General features: G+C 36.8%; 1 protein-coding gene across 1 annotated transcript in view; it reads right to left on the bottom strand.

Annotated features, from left to right (window-relative positions):
* The window catches only part of LOC134798270 (protein dead ringer), a 161,102-nt gene that overhangs the window by 28,299 nt on the left and 112,455 nt on the right, over positions 1 to 20,348 (bottom strand). Inside the window, exon 4 of the mRNA XM_063770662.1 lies at positions 17,427 to 17,499. Coding sequence (XP_063626732.1) covers positions 17,427 to 17,499 — 73 coding nt within the window. The remainder of the gene's footprint in view (positions 1 to 17,426; positions 17,500 to 20,348) is intronic.

Below are 20,348 nucleotides of genomic sequence, written 5' to 3'. Positions count from 1 at the left end.
TTTTATAGTGAGTTTAGCGGTTCCAATTTGTGTGGAGTGATTTATGAGGAGAGCTAGACGCGGCGCAGACGCGAGGTCGACAAAAGAACAACTGTGTGACGCGGTCTATGACTAGCCCGTTAAAGTTGTGCACCAAGAAGACAGTCCTGTCATTGTATTCAGTCAGGATATTTCATTTGACCTTATATTTCTAATAGGTAATTTGCCCTCGCCTCCTGTTTCAATTCAATAATGTATGTATTCAAGTCAAATCATCCGTTTATATAACTCATTTACTCATACATGCAATACACTCTGTCCACTATATTGTTTACAATGAAATAGAATATCAAACGAACGACTTTTTAATTATGTGACTGCAATAACTTTTAGTTAAAACCTAATAAGACTTAACGTGAATTTCTAATTAGTAGAAACATTGAAGGCAAGTTTATTTACGAAGCCAATTAAAAGGCAGGGTTCCGGCGACTCGTCTTACCAATCTCTCTAGGAACCCGACTATAGCGAGACATTGGCCGATATCCCAGATGGAATCGGTATACGACAGCTGATTTCCGGACTATCTATTAAGAAACATTCAGAGCTACATTTAAGAAATGCTTACAGAGATAGCGTAGCTAAAATCATTTTTATTGCTGAATACTCGGGCAGTACTGTATTTACAAACTACAAGCGAAACTATTGTAGGAAGAGGTAGAATAAGCAGACTGGCTCAGACTTGGTACAGAAAAGTCAACTCTGCTCTTCAACCCTCGCTAAAATATTTCCATTTAAGTTCTAATGGTGGCATCAATCTTATTCAGCTTCTTGGGGCTGCTGCTGAACATTCTTTATTAGTAGGTAAGCTACTGTAACACAAAAACATATTTTTAGTATTTTTCAGGCTTGAGCTCGTCGCGTTGCGTACGTCGCGGCGAGTGTACCCGCGTCGGCGGAGCGGGCGGCATTGCGCTCCGCTGCCCGCCACCTAACACGCGTATAAAATCTTTGATACGCAGCACCGATGGAATCGAAATCCGATATTCGACTCACAAGTTTATTTATCGCGAAATGCGACGATATTTCAGTCCGTCCGTCACTCAGACAGTTCACAGAAGCGGCAAGATTAATTGTATTTCGGTTGAGTCATCAAAATAATTAGAATGACGCTATTTTAGTTTGTGATGCTAATTTGACAGACGTCGCGGGAGATTCGTGTCTTCTTGTTTGCCGGGTGGATTCTTTGATTGCTTCTTTATTATTTATTTTTAATCTTTCATGTGACCGAGCAGATGTGCGGTGGTCCGGTTACAGGGCACGCGCTACTTATTATATTTCTGTATGATGGATTTCTTGATTCGACTATCAAAGCGTTTTAGGCCAGCGTGACAAAACGTATAATAGCCGCAGCAAACGTGTCGTATCAAACCAAAATGTCATAATCTATAGTAATAATAAATTTGCTTTAAATATTGGCTTGTATCCAAGCCGTCGCGGTTAGTGCGGCTCCCATTCAAGTGACTATAGCTGTAATAACACCGGTTTATAGTAGGAAATATTTGATAGCTTGTTCTGAGAAATTAAATTAAATCTACGGCAGTTAATTCTCAACGAGACCGTAATAAATGTTTTTGATAATTTCTAGTGAGACAAATATAATGATGGTTGCGGTGATCAAAGAAAGACCTATAGTAAATTACAATTTCATGGAAGAGAACAATGGCAGAATTATTTGTGAAGAAATGGCTTATATTATACCTACTTAAGTCTACTCTAGAAATACGGAAATACGGAAATTTTAGACCCGCAGTTCAAGTTTTGCTTAGTTTGAGATTATTAGCCGATCTGTTTCGATTGAATCAAAGCAATGAAATACTTGCCAGTTAAAAATGAAAAAGTGTTTTATGATTGTTTTGTGAAAGATGATTAAAAATATATTTGAAATGTTCAATCAAAACCATAGTATGTTTTGAGTAGAAAATTTTCCAACATTTGTGCTGTTAGTGGCTAAATAGGATTGTTCTTTATCCAACATTGCAGTGTTGGAACGAAGCCAACTTTATCATAATGTTAACACAACATTCCAAACTATAATGAATTCGTATATTTTCCCTATCGCCGAAACACGTGACATCAAAGAGTTTATTATATTAGATATGAACGGTTAATCAAGACAGAATAGTTTGTAATCTTTTTAAATTTTCATATCGATGGAACATTGGGAATATAAGGTGTCTGCAAATTTAAAATTGTGAACGCATCAACGACGAATCTATGCAACAATACTTCGAGATAAGATCTTTATCGAGGGCAATTAGCGTCCATCCAAGAGTGTTAGAGTTTACATTTATAATGTACCGAGATCAGAGAACACGGGACATGTTGTGACAATGGCGAGAGGATGATTAATGAGGGGTAATCTACCGGTTTTTATTTAGAAACCGCGCGGGGGGAGGTGCAAGAGACGAAATAGGCCATTGGGTATTTAGTGGAATACCTATCGAAGCCTGTTGCAGAGACTATAAGTGCTAAAATATTTTTTTGTATTGTTTATAGACCGCAGTTCTATAATAGCAGTGCGGCGCAAGGAAAACGGGAAACGATTGACTAATATACTTAACGTCAATAATATGTTATCTATTATTACTTCATCTTCAAAACGTAAATTACAAAAGGTAAATGGAAAAATTAGTTACTTACATAGGTACAGCAACACCCCTAACTGTTATACCTTATTACAAAAGGCATAAGGTCCACCGATGTAAACAGTGTGGGCGAAGGTACTCCATCGAAATACTAACAATAAGCATAGTTGTCACAACTATCACAATGACGCAGTTGCAAAAGGCGATGATGACAAGATTATCTAACACATTAAAAAATAAATCAAATCCATGAATTAAAATGTGAGTGTCAAGTTTCACAAATGTACAATCAATCACACGCGGCCAAGGAGGCGGCCTCCGCGGGTATTATTCTATTTCTCTAGAATTAGACGATTACAACATTCGCCTATTTAGAATCTAAGATATTTGCTCAGTTTTCAAACATACATTTAAAACAAAAACAGTTGATTTAGGTAAACCTAAATTTCTATGATTTATAAATGAATCTGAGTAAATATTAACAATTCCTTGCCAACAATTTTTTATTTGTAATAATAATGTGTTAGTTAGGTTTCACTTGTTGCTTTGTACGATTTCTTCACGCATCAGAATTGAATTCTGTATCAGTACTTACATCAGTAATTAAATGCATTAAATTCAGTGTCCTTAACTTTTGAGGATAGTGTTGGTATGAGCCAAAAGCACTTTTGCATTAATAACATCGGTTCTACTTATAAATCGGCACTGACCCAGATCCTATCACGACACCGCCACCGTCGCAAATCACACAACATTTACAATTTGTCACCGGCCGCTACAATTTGACACCCGTCTGGAGACATATTCAGCCTAATAAAATACGATACCTATTTCATATTAGGTTCGTATTATATGTATTTGCAGTAGATATCGCGGCTGATCTTTTAGCGGACGACCAGGTCCCGTAGACAACATGCCAATCGCTATCGCTCCGTAGCGAACGATACGCAACTGTCACTGTCACACTAATATGAAAGAGTGATAGAGAGACACAAGGCGATTCGATGGCGAAGCGCAATCGATTGTCATTTTGGGTAGGCCGCCTGGTTAACAGCGGCTGTCAGAGTCATGACAGAAGCGATTAGCGATTTCGTCCGCTGAGGTGAGAGAATCGTCTGAGAGATGCAAATGACAGTGGGCACCATGGACATCTACACCAATAAGCACTAAATTGGATGGAAATGATCAGTGAGTTGAGTATGTACGACACAATCTGAAAGGCACGACTTGGTATCATACTTCACGTTTCTGAATACGCCCTGATGAACAAGTACTACAGTACAATTGTAATTCGCACTCGCGTTATCAAAGCTAAAGTAATCTCAAGCACAATTACGTAATTACTTAATTTAAGTGGCCCGCAATGACTTCCCGTCGCAGTTCTTTCGTAACAAAACAGTGGGGTTGGTAATACTCCTTATCTTCATAATGTTATCTTAAGCAACGCAACTGTCGTCCTATTTTGTACAAAAGTATTTTCAGTTAGGTACCTACTATCACCCGATGCAGTTTTCACACGTGTCACAAGGATACTCATGAAATACAAGAAAGCATTCGTAAACACGGTAGGTAGGAAAAACTAATAAATAAGTAATATAGTTAAATATAGATATTATAAGCAGCAGTTTTCATTTGCTTGCTTTCAATCAATCAATTTGAACAACTCTCAATTTTAAATGGGTATTAATAACAATAACCGAATTAGGTTCAGTTATCACGATACAAAAAATACTTTTAATTAACAAGAAAGGGTCAGAAATCAAATCCACACAGAAAAAGCATTGATCAAATAGAAAGTTGATGATCACAACAATTAAGAACGGGTCGCACCGCAAACCCGATGTTTGTTAACTTATAGTTAAGTAGCGTGACAGACAACGAACTCGAACGAGTATGTTTAATCCAGCCACTCGGCCGGCAACTTTGAGCAAATAATTTATTAAGTTAATTGATCCATTCAGTCGTGTTTGAAGAGAAAGCAAGTGGGAATTTTATGACGAGTACAATAGTGAAACAGGTATGAAATGATGAAGCAAGAAACAAATAAAACACATCGACACTGAAGTCACTGAAAAGAAGTTAAATAAGGCAAATTACCACATAACTAAATATAGAACGAGCAACGACACATTGATGTTATTAAAAGAGGGACTAAAAGCAAAAGAATGAATAAAAGGTGAAACCGCTACCTACCGCCGATCAAAACAGTCGAAAAGATAAACACATTCTAAGTAATCCAAAACAATGTAAGCGAGCACGTCTTGCACGCCAAGTTGAGCCATTTAGTAAGGGGCGGCGAGGGTACAATTACTGCGAAATAACCAATAAATTACATAGCAATGGCTGCGGTGCGCCGGCGCCGCGCGTCACGCTTCCGCGAAACGCCATCTAGCGGCCGCAAATAACACGATCACGATCGATATCGACACGGACGATCCTATAACCAGCTATTAGGGAAATTGTCACTAATAGCTGGATGGTAGCTTAATATTGTAAATGGCTCGAGAAAGATGATGCGAGAAATAAGGGACTTTCCTTTCCAAACAATTCGTTGGTGTTCGCGAAAAATCATCTTCCTATTGTTATTTAAAATTGTTTTTAGTTATCTTATCTTGTTGCACTTGTCTACAGCAAAAACAACACGTGTAAAAATTTCATAGGATCCTCCGTCATCAGTTCCAATCCATACATAAGCAACGTTGTTTATCCCAACATCTGTTTCGAATTTCCGATTTTACGACGCTTATCCGCCGCATAACCAGCGTTTATGTGGATTAGTAGCATTCGGGACTTTGTTGCAAATCACTTGTTTCACTCCAGTTTCCTTATGCGGCGACGGAAACGTTGACATTACCAGAACGGCCCTTTGTTCCCCATGTTCCTCAATAAAATATTATTTCTGTATTAATTTCTAACGGCACATTATCTTGGACTTTCTTAATGCGCCCATAAAATTTACCTTCCGAGAAATCTGGCGGCATTTGAGTGATTTAAAAAAAAGTTTATAAGGGTGTGTCCAGTCAATAGATAGTAGAATGTTTGCTAGAAATTGTTTCGGAAACAATGGAGACAAAAAATGCTGCAGCGTGGGATGTACAGCGAGCAAATTGGGAGGAAGTCACATTAGGACTGCAGATGTGAACCTGGCATTGTTAATTCATGTTTTACTTACCTACTTTTAAAAGTAAGAAAACAGAAATTAATGCAGTAATGCATATAAGAAATGTAAGATTGATTTTATAATTTTTATATTAATATAAAAAGTTTCGGGTTTTGTAAAAAAACTCGGTTTAACACCGGTCTATTAACAATTCGCTAAATCTACGGCTACTTTAAACGTATCAATGTAAGAAAACTTCAATCGCACTGATAATCGTTATCTCAAATGATTAAGCCGTAACCAGATTTTCCAAGCACCTAAAATGTAGGTACATCTTCACCAATCGTATCTAATCCGTTCCATACCTCTGTTATCGAGTAGGTACAACATCGCTCCCCCGTGACTCAGTGCCGAATGGTTCCGATAAACTTATCGATATTTTTTCAGCGTCTCGGTATCACTGCAATGTCTCCACCAATTCAGGTAGACAAAATACAATAATAAAACATTTACCCGACCACGACGTAAAAAAAATGAAAGCAATTAACTTGCGAGTAAGCCTCCGTGGCGTCAAAAAGATTACAAAGGACGTATCAGTTTTTTGTCGGACCGAGATTTCCTGCCCGATCAGTTTTGAATTTTCGGCCGTAAAAGATAAAGTCCATTTTCATGTGGACGCTCAGGGTGTTTCGTGTAGGTGGCCGTGTTATTTGTTTCTGTTAGATAACAAATTGGTCATCTTTACTAGCCCTCCGATGAAGTTGTCGTCGATATGCCCTTTTAACGCCATAAAATTATATGAATACTTACAAAATTATGAAAATTACCTTTACAAAATCATAAGAAAGCGTTGATAAATTTCACACTTTTTTTTAGATAAAGGCGTCTGTCAATATGTTGTTAAGTTAAGCGTGCTGTGTTATAGCAATTTGACCTTTAGGGCTTGTGTAATAAGATTACGGGCACGTGTCGCGGTGGAGCCAGCAGATGTCGTGCGACAAAGTAAGCAGTACGTGCTTGTCGCATAAACACGCGTGGTGTGTGGGGCCCGCGTATGCAAACAAAAGCTAGGGGTAATTCTGATACAACTTTTAATAAGTTACTATTTCTCTTTGAAAATGTTGCACTTATATTAAGCGCTTTACTACATTCACATTACTAAAACAACAAAAGTAGGGAGGTAGTAGTAACAAGTAAATAATTTAATAGAAATGGCCCAAAAGTTACTATGTGACATGAAAATTAGCATGTATCTTAAAATCCAAGTAGGCATGTACTTGAAACAAATAAACCTCGTTTAATAATAAACAACTATAAAATAAACTAGTCTTTTATGGTTTAAGCTCATATACATAACAATTATATTTTAATACAAATGTGATTTTCTTAGGCAAAGGCAATATGAAACTATACAAGTCGTGAACAACTGTAATACTTATGTAGTTTCAATAATCGTCTTTTACTAATTCGGATTGTTATCTTCATTGCTTTAGGTAAATTGTTAAGTAAGTATTACAATGTAGAACATTTACCTCAATGAGTCTACGTCCTCTGAACAATAGTATTGTTAGTGTTATGAAAATTGGCAGTTTGAATTAAAACTCTTCACGTTAGTATATAGGTACTAATTTTCAATTACTTTATGTTGTTTCGTTTAAGTATATTACATTTAGTTAACGTGATTTTTATGTCAATTTCGAACAGAGCCGATATTGATAGCTCAGCAACGCGATGACTTACTGATTTTAACAGCTTATGAACAAATCCATTTTACAACCAATAAACCAAACCGCACACACACATCTACATTTGGATTAAAAAACCAATGTCACACATGAGAAATGTTCAAATTCAAATGAGAACAGATCTCTCATTGTATAAGTTATTATAACTCGTATCGAATTTACGACGAACGTGATTTAGTGCCAGGCATGATGCGGACGGACGGACGGACAACAATAGCCGCATACAAACTGAGAAAAGAATCGGCCCATATTTAGTATTACTGCGGTCACACTCTCCTTTACTCTGAATAATTTTATAGCTTATCCTTCTCGCAATTTAATGCGCGATTATATCCTAAGAGCAGAAAGTACCAGAATCGGAATAGTCAATTGTACTCTCAGTGAATTAATTGGCCTAAAAATGCCATTCGCAGTGCCAAACTCCGAGTCAAAATAAAGAAACTATGGAATCGAGTTTCAAACAATGATTAAATCGCAAACATTGGAACGCGATCGAATTCGACGCCTAAAATAATCGATTAAACACGCATTGGGATCGGAAACAATGCATATTTTGGGCGTAAATTCGACGATCGAATTTGGCCGTTGACACGCGCCAGCCATTAAAAAAAGACAACAACAATCGAGTAGGCGGTTTGTTCAGTGATATAAATACATATTATAGATTAATATGTATAGAAATTTGACTGACATTTGATAGACATCAGCAATATATTAAGTTAAAATTCCCAAAACGAAGAACATGCTCTCTGTCCGATAATGTGCAAGCAAATAAAAATAAATCGCTATCGTCTTAACTACGTGTTTAAAAATTGACGCTAACAAATTGCCAATCGTAAAGCTCTTGATATCGATGTTAAACATTAATCCGTCGGTGGTCATGACCCTTAAGATCTTTTTATTTTTTTTAAGTGAACTTAAGCGTATGCAAAGAAGAAACGAAACGTGCACACATCGCGAAAGTCTCGTCCTTTATGGTGGACAAATTAGCTGAACAATAAACATTACCATTATAATGCCATAATAAACCACCAGGACGTAAAACCGGTTTTAACGTCATAAAAATTCAAGTTTAACACCCTTAAGAAACATGACAAATTTATACCAGAAACCGAATCTCATTAATTTAAATAAAATGTAACATTCAAATATTCAGATAGAAACTGTAGATCAAAGAGGGCGCTATAATAAAAGTTATTAAGAGCAAAAACAAAACGTTTAAGCTGTATTAAAAATATATTAATAGAGCACTAAATGTCCATGGAACGTTGGTTTTAATATAAAATTTAGAATAAAGCGGCCATTCAAGTGGAGACTTTGATATATTGTTGATAATTTCGTCGCGAGATTACCATCGGATCCGTGCAAGAGTTGCTGGAAACTAGAATATGGATCAACTGCGTCCGCTAGGGATGTACTCGATCTTGCACATACAAAAATTAAATTTTTTTTTTTCTATTTCTCTGTTTTTCAAGAAAGATATTTTACAAGAAAGAACAATTTATAGAATGTCTTATGTAAACAGGCAGTAAATCACCGAAGTGATCATTTGACAAAATATAACTATCCCTATTAATAAAGAGCAAATTAATACCACGCTTTGACCAATGAAACAACAGTAAATCAACGTTATTTTAAACAAAAAATAAATCAATACAAAAGACATCTATAAAGCGAGCTATGTGTGTAAAGTCCAACGAGGAAATATGTCTCATCACTATGTCCACGTTGATTAATTCCACTTTTATTTGTATAAGAATTAAACAGCTGGCAGAGTGTTTGATCCCGATATCCCGAGCGCGACGACAAAATGTCTCGACATATTTTTTCTAGACAGTGTGAAAATGCGACGAAAATATAATCGATCATAATCTTAGTGGAATGTGTGGAATTGCGTACTGGCCGATTATAAACACTTGTCTATTCGAATAATAGCCATTTAAAAATTAAATTTCATAATTTAGGAATGACGGAAAAACTTTCAGTGGAAAGCATGATCTAAAATTTTGCGCGGGAGAACAATATTGAATGAGACAAAGACAAAAAGTGTCCCCAGTTTTTCATACAAATTTTGGGTGTCAGTTTTGTAACGGTCCATACAAAATGTATGTGAAAATGCGTTACAAAACTGTCATTTTTTTGGGACACATTTTTCTTCTATTTAAATCGATAGTCCTCGTGATTCTGAGTAGAAATAACCCAAAAGTTGATGGTACACTTTTAAGAGAAAATGCCCATACACTCAACGTCTGATAATAGTGATATAGCAGTAAATGACAATAGCGCCTATGACATCAATTAAAACAATTTGAAATGAAATGTTATAAGCACTGTAACACTTTTATGTTGTAATGTTGGATAAGTTGGATAACTGTATCAAATACATTCACGGTGGGTACGCGCGTACATCGGTAAACATACTCTGTTTCCATCTACCATGGCACAAGTCATAAGCGGGAAGCTTTACTGAATTGCGTATTACGTACATCACATGTGTAATTAATATACATAATTTGCGAAATATATAATACAATCTAAGATATTTCGCAGGCTACAAATATCAAATAATATCATGACATATTTATATTCATTTAACTTATTATAGAAGACTGATATTTGTTTGCTGTTAAGTTTATGTCATAAAAAGAGCTAAGTAATCTAGCCTTAGAAGAGTGATACTTAGATGTGAGAGGAATATGCTAGTTAGGCCTTACGTCTTTACTAGATATAACTAAATGACCCGGGGACAAACGCGGGCATCGAGATATCGCGGGCGGGTGTTATGTTTTATATCGGATTTTGATAATCGCAGTGGCCAGCTGGGGAGAATGCCGCGAACTTCAAAAAGTCTTAAATTGTCCATCAGCATTTTAGTCACCCGAATATTGCAAGATCGATAACGAGTATAACGACGGACATATGGGCATTTTCACTTTACTATGTACCATTAACAGCAAGTTAGCAATCGTCACAAAATTGACGGTAAATGTCTAACCCCATATACACTTTGTCAGGAATGTGACGGTTAGACGTTACTGAAACACGACTTAAGTCGCGCTTTAAAGTACAAGTTAAAATGAAAATGCCCATAGATTTACTTTAAATTTCGATATTCGCGGTAGCCGTCCTATTTCCCCTCCCGTATCCCATCGCTTGCGCCGCCTCAGGAATGACTGTGCGGTACTGCTACCGTTATTGCCACGAGATGACCGTCACAATGTACCGAGAAAGGGTGCCAATAAATGTCCGTCAATAGGGATTCATAGTTTTCGATACAAATTATTTATTGCATTCTAAGATAACATAAATTGTAGAGCGAATAAACAAACTTATGGAGCATGATATAAATAATAATAAATATAAAAAAGATGCCAAATCCGTCATAGGGACGATTCCGTACACGAGCGTTTTTAGGGTTCCGTAGGTATCCAAAGGGTAAAACAGGACCCTATTACTAAGACTCCGCTGTCCGTCCGTCCGTCCGTCCGTCCGTCTGTCTGTCACCAGGCTGTATCTCACGAACCGTGATAGCTAGACAGTTGAAATTTTCACAGATCATGTATTTCTGTTGCCGCTATAACAACAAATACTAAAAAAGAAATAAAATAAAGATTTAAGTGGGGCTCCCATACAACAAACGTGATTTTTGACCGAAGTTAAGCAACGTCGGGCGGGGTCAGTACTTGAATGGGTGACCGTTTTTATAGATAATGGTACGGAACCCTTCGTTTGCGAGTCCGACTCGCACTAGGCCGGGTTTTTTTTTTTCAAACAATGAAATTATTAATTATGTACCTATACATAATTCAAATCAAATCAAAATCAAAAATATTTATTTGCATAAATAAGGGTACAATGGGTGGTATACAAAGTTTTCAGTCTCATTCCTTATTTTACCATAATATGGCGTACAAATATTCAATACGTTACCCATAGAGCTATATTCTGGCTATATTTACATACTTACATGCATTCTTATAATCTAAGTATATGGCACAATTTTACACAAAGTCAAAAAAATAATAATTTAAAATTAAATTGATAATTAATGTTAATTGATAATTGATAATTTCATCGACAAAGCAGCGATTTCAGCAATCAAAAGTAGACGGAATTGTCCCTATGACGGGTTTGGCCGCATTGACTTTAAACTAAATAAAATTGTCTTTGCTATAGGTAGGTACCTATTAGTAACATCATAAATTAACATTGAAAAGATGAACGAAGAGAAAGGTAACAATTATCATCGTTAATATTACAAATCCACAATGAACATATGAAACAAGTTGAAGCTCGAATAGGGAAATTTCTGACACATTCAGCATCGTTCACCGTACTACACATACAGTTTACCTAACACCAGCATCCCCTTGAGTCAGCAAAACTCGATTGCTCAACAATCGTAATATCTGTCAGTAATTGTAAACAGAGTTCCATACACCATCAATCTTCACCCTTGTTCTAATTCGAACAAGGAATGTACTAACATCATCAATCTTTGTATAATTTTAGAGCGACTGTGACATAATCGTTTTTTTATAAAAGGGCCCAACTGAGACGAATGTCAAAGCCCTACGTATGCCACGTCTCTAGGTTCGCGACATTGTTTTTGACACGGAAAATTCCTCTTTGATTAAGAACAAACGGATAAAATTTCAAGTTTTCTAAACATAAGCAAACGATTTATCTCCCACTTCTAAAACTCTTCTTCTTCCTCGCGTTATCCCGGCATTTTGCCACGGCTCATGGGAGTCTGGGGTCCGCTTGACAACTAATCCCATAATTTGACGTAGGCACTAGTTTTTACGAAAGCGATTGCCATCTGACCTTCCAACCCAGAGGGTAAAGTAGGCCTTATTGGGATTAGTCCAGTTTCCTCACGATGTTTTCCTTCACCGAAAAGCGACTGGTAAATATCAAATGATATTTCGTTCATAAGTTCCGAAAAACTCATTGAGTACGACTCGGGGTTCGAACATGCGACCTCCAGATTGAAAGTCGCACGCTCTTACCGCTAGGCCACTAGCGCTCCCACTTCTAAAACTAATATTAGTTTTTGTCAGTCATTTTAATTACGGACAATAAGATGCAAATAGCTACATATTTTACGATTTCATTCATTTAGCACTCAGACCACAATCCATTTCCAAAAAGCAATAACCTCACCCCGCCCCCAAATATCAAAGTATCTTCTAATCAATCAACTTTAGATGAACTCTCGAAGCATCACACAACAGACAAAAACAAATGGGCAAAGCTCGGCCAGAAATCGAATTAACCACGAGCCAGTTTAGACACCAATTAAACCTCTAACAAAAGCTATCTTCAATGAGATGAAAAAAATTTGATAGATCAACTCTTTAACCTAATCTATCATCAAACAGATATCACTCAAAAATCAACCATGTTTTATTAACCATATGGTTGAATATCGAGCTTGTGTTGGAGGCTTTAACGCCTAAGAAACTTGAGAAGGCTGTTGGCACAACATCTTATATCGATTAAACAGATAATTAATCACAGGAAATGAATCCGAATGAGATGTTATTAGTTATACCACACTCGCTATTAACAAGTGAAACAATAGGTGTGGACATACATCGTGATCATTTTGGGTTACAATAAAAAATATAATTAAGATTATGACACGAAAATTAGAATATGGTTTTACAAAATGACAACGTTCGAATAGGATTTGATGACGCGACAACCAATGCCTTTTCTGACGACGACATTTTTTCAAAATAGCGAATTTTTAATGAATCACATATTGTGTGTATATGTGTTTGTAAAACTATTAAATCAATACAATTAAATAAAATGAATGAAAAAAAAATCCTCTCTATTGCACAACCTCAATAAAACATCGAGGTTTATCGTAAAATCGTTGTTTAAATATGGATTATTAAGTTACCTGAATTGTGTTGGATTGGATGGTATATTAGTGACAATTTAACTGTTATGCAGGTTATGCTAGGTTAGTCGTTATTTCATCCAATCGAAAGCTTTACAAAGTGCTAAGTTTCATGATCTCGCGATCAATAGCTTAAATTATATATCCTGAATAGAAGCATCCTGTACGCAGCTACGAGCGTTCCGAAGCCGATCAATCAGCTTCTAACGAGCATCGTAGTAACCCCCCTACCTCACCCCCCACTCATTCACCACCGCTTCATTATAAGCCTTTTACATTTTATTACGAGGCCTAATCCTGGGCCAATAGGTTGGACGGTACAGTGCAACGCTAATATTGTGATAGGCCCTAAATTATCTGAACTTATATTGTCAGTTGACAAACAAAAGTCACTTTGTAGTATCTGTCACTAGGTACTTCGTATCTTAATACTGAAACAATACTGAGTAGCTTTGTTTTTTGGTAAATAGATAATTGTTACCTAATTAATTTTAAGTTTTGGATATCAACCAACGAATCGGAGGAGATTTTTTTCTCATTTATATTTTAAAAAGTGTTATTAGGAAATTATAAATACATGCAGCATTTAAAGTGGAACACTTTAGTATGAGGAAAGGAAATCTGCTGACTTCGAAATCTACTGATATTAGTTATGTAGGTACTTATAACATTTACAGATATATCAAATAACAAATGCCGCGCTCTAAAAACTGATTAAGAGTATTAAATTTGCATTTCTAATGAGGTCATAAAAAACAAATTGATTAGTGACCACCAAGGTAACACTTGATTAACATTTAACATCATTTGTCTCTGCATTAAACGTCCCAAAAAAAATAAAGTGAATTTATTTTTAATCCGCATGAAGACGAAGACAGAGTGCGGAGGAGGCGTGGCGGGGAACTTTCATTACTCATTCCGGTAATAAATGATAAAACATTATTAATAATACGAGATCATCGTGATGCGCGCACACTTAGACGTAGCTGACCAGACACACACATGCTCGGATATTTATGTGGCATTAACTAATTAAAAGATTGACTTTAGTTTAGTTAGCTTAGGTTAACCAAGTAATAACTATTTCGTAGAATTCGCTGATTAAGAACCTTTTTAGGCTGGAGATAGTTACATAATATGTAAGTAGATAAACGTAATTTTAGTACACGTCAGCCCTCTGACGCCTAGGTGATAAATTAACTTGTAAGTCTGAAGGTAAGTATTGTTCTATGATTCTGATGTTCAGCGGAGGCTCTAGTGGCTGGTTCAGTATGGGCGAAGAGGAGAAAGCCGTCTTGTGGTCACAATATTTAATAATTAATTAACAAAAGTACAATAAGCACATATGTGAAATTTAGGTGATGTGTATGTCCACCGGTTCACATGGTAACCGAAGAATGAATGAATGACTTATATTAGTTAAGTACCTATTAATATTACTGTTGGAGTTGCCAACATTTTCCTTTTAGTTACTTGTAAAAGCACATACTCGTTCTTGTAAAATCAATGCCTCAGCGAATTTACAACCCGAATAAAAAACGGCGAATGCCGTCGTTGAAATCCGTCGTGTAGCGATTAGTTTCGTTATCTCTGGCGCGTAATAACAGCCAGAAGTTTATTGGGCATGCTCGGAGGTGATAAATTGAATAATAATTTATTCCGAACGAGATAAGCAGGCCCGTGATCGCGAAGTGTGATACTCTCAACGTGTAGCGGCTGGCCTTTACACCGACACCGATTTTTAACAGACTTTGCACACCATAGCCAGACCAGAGCCACGTTCGCGCACGTATTTTCGGTTTCATATGGAATTGTGTCGTAGAGGAAAACGTATTGGCATTTTTGTATCTGGCTTACGACTATGGCAACTGTTATTCAAATTTTAGACAACTGTAAAATCCTTAGGCGGTATTGTGCACCATATTGTATAAAAGCTTTTAGTGCGGAGTTGCTGTATAACAGCGGAATGCTACCAGTATTTACGACTAAATATTATTGATATCAAACGACGCTTTACGCTCCTCTTATAGATAAGATTATCTAGGATTACGCGCTTAGGAATTAACCCGATAAGGAGACCTTTATTCAAATGTTGTGACAATAAACTCAAGATGAAATTTGCAAATCTAACGTAGGTATCCACGACTTAAAACTGTAGGTGTCATAAACAAGTGGGAAGACGCTATAAAACCAGTAGTTAAATTTATTATGTACATTTGGTTGCGGTGTGACGTACGCCCCCAATTCACAGCCATTCTGTTTCAATTACGCATCGGGCCACAAAGAGCGGGTGGATGCGGCACAGCACCGCCCTGGCTTCTGATGAAGCTATTTGCTCCCTTTTCATGTACAAACTCTGCTCATAATACCTGCCTATTACATCGTCATAAGAAACTACAAATAATAATGGCGCATTCGATGTTTTATATCTTAGTAACTTCACGATTAGCCGAAGGAAATTAAGCATTTGAATTTACAACTAATTGAAATTAGATTTCGCAATAATCATAAATTAATAAACGACAAGCAATATATACTATAGCAATAAAGCAACCGTTAATGCTAGATATTTGATTGCGTTGCTTTTTAAAGTATAGCTACATAATAAATACGACGATATTAATAACAGTGGTGTAACAATGAGTATTGATTTGACTAACAACTAGGCGGTTCAGAATCAACATGATCTATCTAGCGACAATCATGGCGCCATTTACAACAGAGATCAATTAATGCTAGAGAGAGATGGAAGACGAGAGAGTCGTGTGTGCGAGAGAGATGGTGTATGACTTATCAATCATGCGCCCGCGCACGATCTAAACGCTTGCGGCGATCGAGCGATCTCCCGCTTAATTATTTCTATTATGATATTTAAAGTATAATGATCACCTCAGAGTGCATGGCGAATTCCCACACTCGTTGCAGTGTAGCCTTAATTAATACGAAGTGAAAATAATAAACGAGCGAGCGTGCGATATGGACGCAATATGTTTTAGTCGTTAAGTGCATTATAACGATTTCAGTCGGGTTTATTTAGTTTTATTATAAGAAAGGCGTTGAATAATACGCCATGGTGCAGGCCGTGCTAAGAAATTACCTTTTGTTAATTTGGGTATGGAGTCATTATCCTATAGCTTTTATGTAAGTATACCAATAACATGTGTTTAAACACCACCAGCCAGAAATCAGAAATATAACACCTTAATTTTTATGTCACAAAGTCAGGTATAGTTAAGTACCTAAATTTTGTAGATTCTTTGATTAATGGTAACATTCCATTTCTAACCGCAGCTGCACTACCGGTATTTACTGAACGCGTCGCTGTCATTGTCAATTTCCATAGTAAAATTGACAGTAATGCAGCTGCGGTTAGAAATGGAATGTTACCCTAACAATCGACTTTATTAACGTTTTAATAGTTGATACTAAAATGGTGTTCAACTGACCGGTTATCTACTATGTATTATGCTAAAGTATAATCAAAACTTCATGACAAAAGAAACATTTTGATAACAGCTACCACCTTGCACCGGAGGATTAAAACTGGAGACTTAAAGGAGATTATAACCAAATAAAACCATGTAATGAAACAATAAATATCATTTTTATCACGAAGACACCGTTTACTACCTACACATTCACGCAGCTTTATCCACTTGATTTATGTGAATATAAAATAATAATACTTCTTCATTCGTTCCTAATATCTTCTTCTGGCAGTCTGATCCGCGGTCATCAATCACCCGATCTTATCATCTGACCACCGATCTCCACAATATAAAACCGTTTTCCTATACATACTTACAATACCACTGATACAGACCTATATTAAATTTATGTCCGATCGCCAGAAAACGAAGAACTCTAATTCGGAATATTTTGTAAAAGCAGTCGGGTCAGGTTAAACTGGTTGATCGTATCATTTCAATCGTCGATGATCGTGAATGAAGCATTTGAACTAATGATAAATTACAAGATATATAAATCGTTGCAGAGAATTAATCAAGGCTAAGAACAACAGGTTATGCTTGTGGGAAACTTACCTCGTTTTTGCATGAAGGAGAAGAGGTCATCTAAAAATTCCTTCCGTTGGGGGTCATCACTGATTTCGTACAACTGCAACAATAAAATTAATCACGTCAAAATATGTATACAACTTCAGTACAATTTCAATCCTAAGTTAGAAGCTATTCATGTCCAAGTCCATATGAAAAAGTTGCAAAAGGTCGCAAAAAATTGGCGCCACCGGTATTAATGCTAGCTGTGAGCGCACCCTTTGTAAATAACGGACAACCGCTAGATCTTTCAAATTATGGCGTGTTTGAGTAAACTGATCTTTTAGCACACCTTTGTTGTCTTGTCATTTAACGTATGTGCGAATTTAGCGAATATTTAGAAAAATCTCACAATATTGAGTACTTAGGTCTGCTATCGCTCGTCAGTACCTAATTGACACGATTTGAACTAAATTATGTTCGGATCTAATTCGCTCTCGCTGTACGCTGGCCCTGAGTCATTTCACGCATATAATTATTTTCTAAGATGTTTAATGTTCCCACTAACCCTTAGATAGACAATTCCTTTTTTACAGCTGTAATAACTAATAATAATTACTAGCTTATTACCTATGTGGGAAATTCTCATTATTTCTTCAAAATGTTGTTATTATGTAGCATGCGCAACAGAGCGCAGTGACCACGTGCGCCCGCATGTCCGGATACAAAGTATAGTAACATAGGAATTGCATTACTATACCGATCCACACTAGTAATGTCATGCGTACTGCGTTTCAATTAACCATGTTTACAGGAACAGGAAGATGTATAACGACTTGAATATTTTAATGTGGAATCAGTCAAACGACAGCCCTAAACACTTAATTACCACGTTACCTATACATTTTAGACCGGCATTTTAAGCATCAGTCCTCAGACGACAATGATGATGATGAGGCATCTAATCAACTAACACTTGGGCTAAATAAGCATCTCATTCTATCTCAAACTTTCCTCCGTTGTATACGTTTTGGCTAAACATACCAGAGCAGCTTTAACCATACGTACGTACAGTGACAGACAACCCAAATTGTAGCACGTGTAAATGTCTGCTATCTTTGCACTTTACCAAGCTGAAGGCCGAAACAAGTGAGGTCCAACAGAAAAACCAACACAGTACGGGAAAGACAAAAGAAGAGACAATGAGCTTGAAAGAATACCAGTCATCAAGTGCGACTTCAAGTATGCACTAGCGCGCGAGAACGCAACTTATGCTAGATCGCCTGAAGGTAAGTATGTTAAATGTAGATTCTTGAAAACAATGCCTATAGAACTCGTATAAACACAGGGACGATAAGCGCGCAGATGTAGGCACCCCGAGAAGCGTGTCATTGGGCATAATTGCGGCGATTTCCGGCACTTAAGTGCAACACGTACAGATAATGCGTGCATCACTTACTGAACGATAAACGTTAAACGATCGTTGACGAACTACTTCCAATGACGTAAAGGCTAAATTATATAAAAGGCCCTTTTAAAGACTTAAGAAGGACAATAGACTTCAAACAACTGACGCAAACGATAATCGACTGTTTTTCATAATATCAATTCGTCTCTCTAAGAGACGCAACACCAATGTTACATCACAAATGGGACGAAGTGAAGTACCACACTGAAAGTAAAAAGTCTTAAAAATCCTGTAAAAAGTTAGCTACTTAAGTATTAAGTATGTATGTCCAATTTAGTTACATCGCAACTTTTCACAAATATTTGGTCGCCATGGCATGAATAAAATAGGTAAATTTGCCTTAAGATAGACACATGACAAATAAATCGGTATCAAAAAATTTTGAAGTTTATACAATGTCTCAATTGTTAATGATTAATGAGTATTAAAACAAAACATATTTATGTCAATCGTTTTTGTGTCTGTCGTGCATTGAACTTAATACCAATTGAATTGAAACAAAAGATTAAGTTAAAATTTTTGACCGCAAATCAGGCTACAGGTATAATAATGTGGCTGTACTTAAACATAACCGTTTCTCTTTTATTTAATGCCTTTTTTGTTCCTGTGATAATCAGAATTATTACTAATGCTATTGTTTAAAATCGACATGAGATTTTGAATATTCCTGTGACTCAGATCCTTTCAATCATAGACAAAGGTCTTTTGTTGGGTTTTCCGAGAAAATAATGACACGAAATATGAATATCATGGTCATGTCGCGAAGACGTCATTGCTCAAATCCGAAAGATCTGACATCATATGTTTGGAGAGGAGGAAAACCGTTAAACAATCATGTAAGGTTTCCTTCTAAGGCTGTGTTTAATATATGTGAATTGAGCGACAAGCGGATAGATAACAACAACACAGAACTCAAAAATAAGTACTAAAGATAGAAGATATGTCAAGGGTAAAACCAACTGACTGCACCCTGGTTGCAGCTTTGAACAAATGCTCGCAGATCTGTCGCTTTTTAGGCTCTCAGTCTACACCTGGCAAAAATCTTCAATGTAAATACATTAATACGGCAGATGCCTTAATACGAACGGCCACTTTCCGGAACGGATATTTTCTCTAGTTAGCTACACTAGATTTTTTTCCATCCCGCTTATACATCGTTGCATAGGGAACTGCAATGTGTCAGTATATCACTTCACACCGCGAGAACTTTATGGGCTATTTGGTTTTCCGCTCCCCGCTCAGTTTACGGCCACATCCTCAGCACGAGCATGTATCCTAAAGCCAAAACACCGCGCGCGGCGCCCTCAATCAAACACCTCTATTTGCATTGCAGACATTACATCGGGCACTTAGCCTTACGGCGAACTGGGCCGTGGACTACAACGAAACGCCATTCGACGCTTCCTGTTTCCGGCTGATATATTTAAATAAGACTTCGACAATGGACGCAATCGGGTCAAAGACAAAGTGCGAAAGCTTTTATTTAAATCGCAATTTGAATG

Source organism: Cydia splendana, chromosome 16 (genome assembly GCF_910591565.1).
Source record: "Cydia splendana chromosome 16, ilCydSple1.2, whole genome shotgun sequence".
Taxonomy (NCBI): domain Eukaryota; kingdom Metazoa; phylum Arthropoda; class Insecta; order Lepidoptera; family Tortricidae; genus Cydia; species Cydia splendana.
The sequence above is the reverse complement of the archived record's forward strand: the minus strand, read 5'-3'. Positions and strand labels throughout refer to the sequence as shown.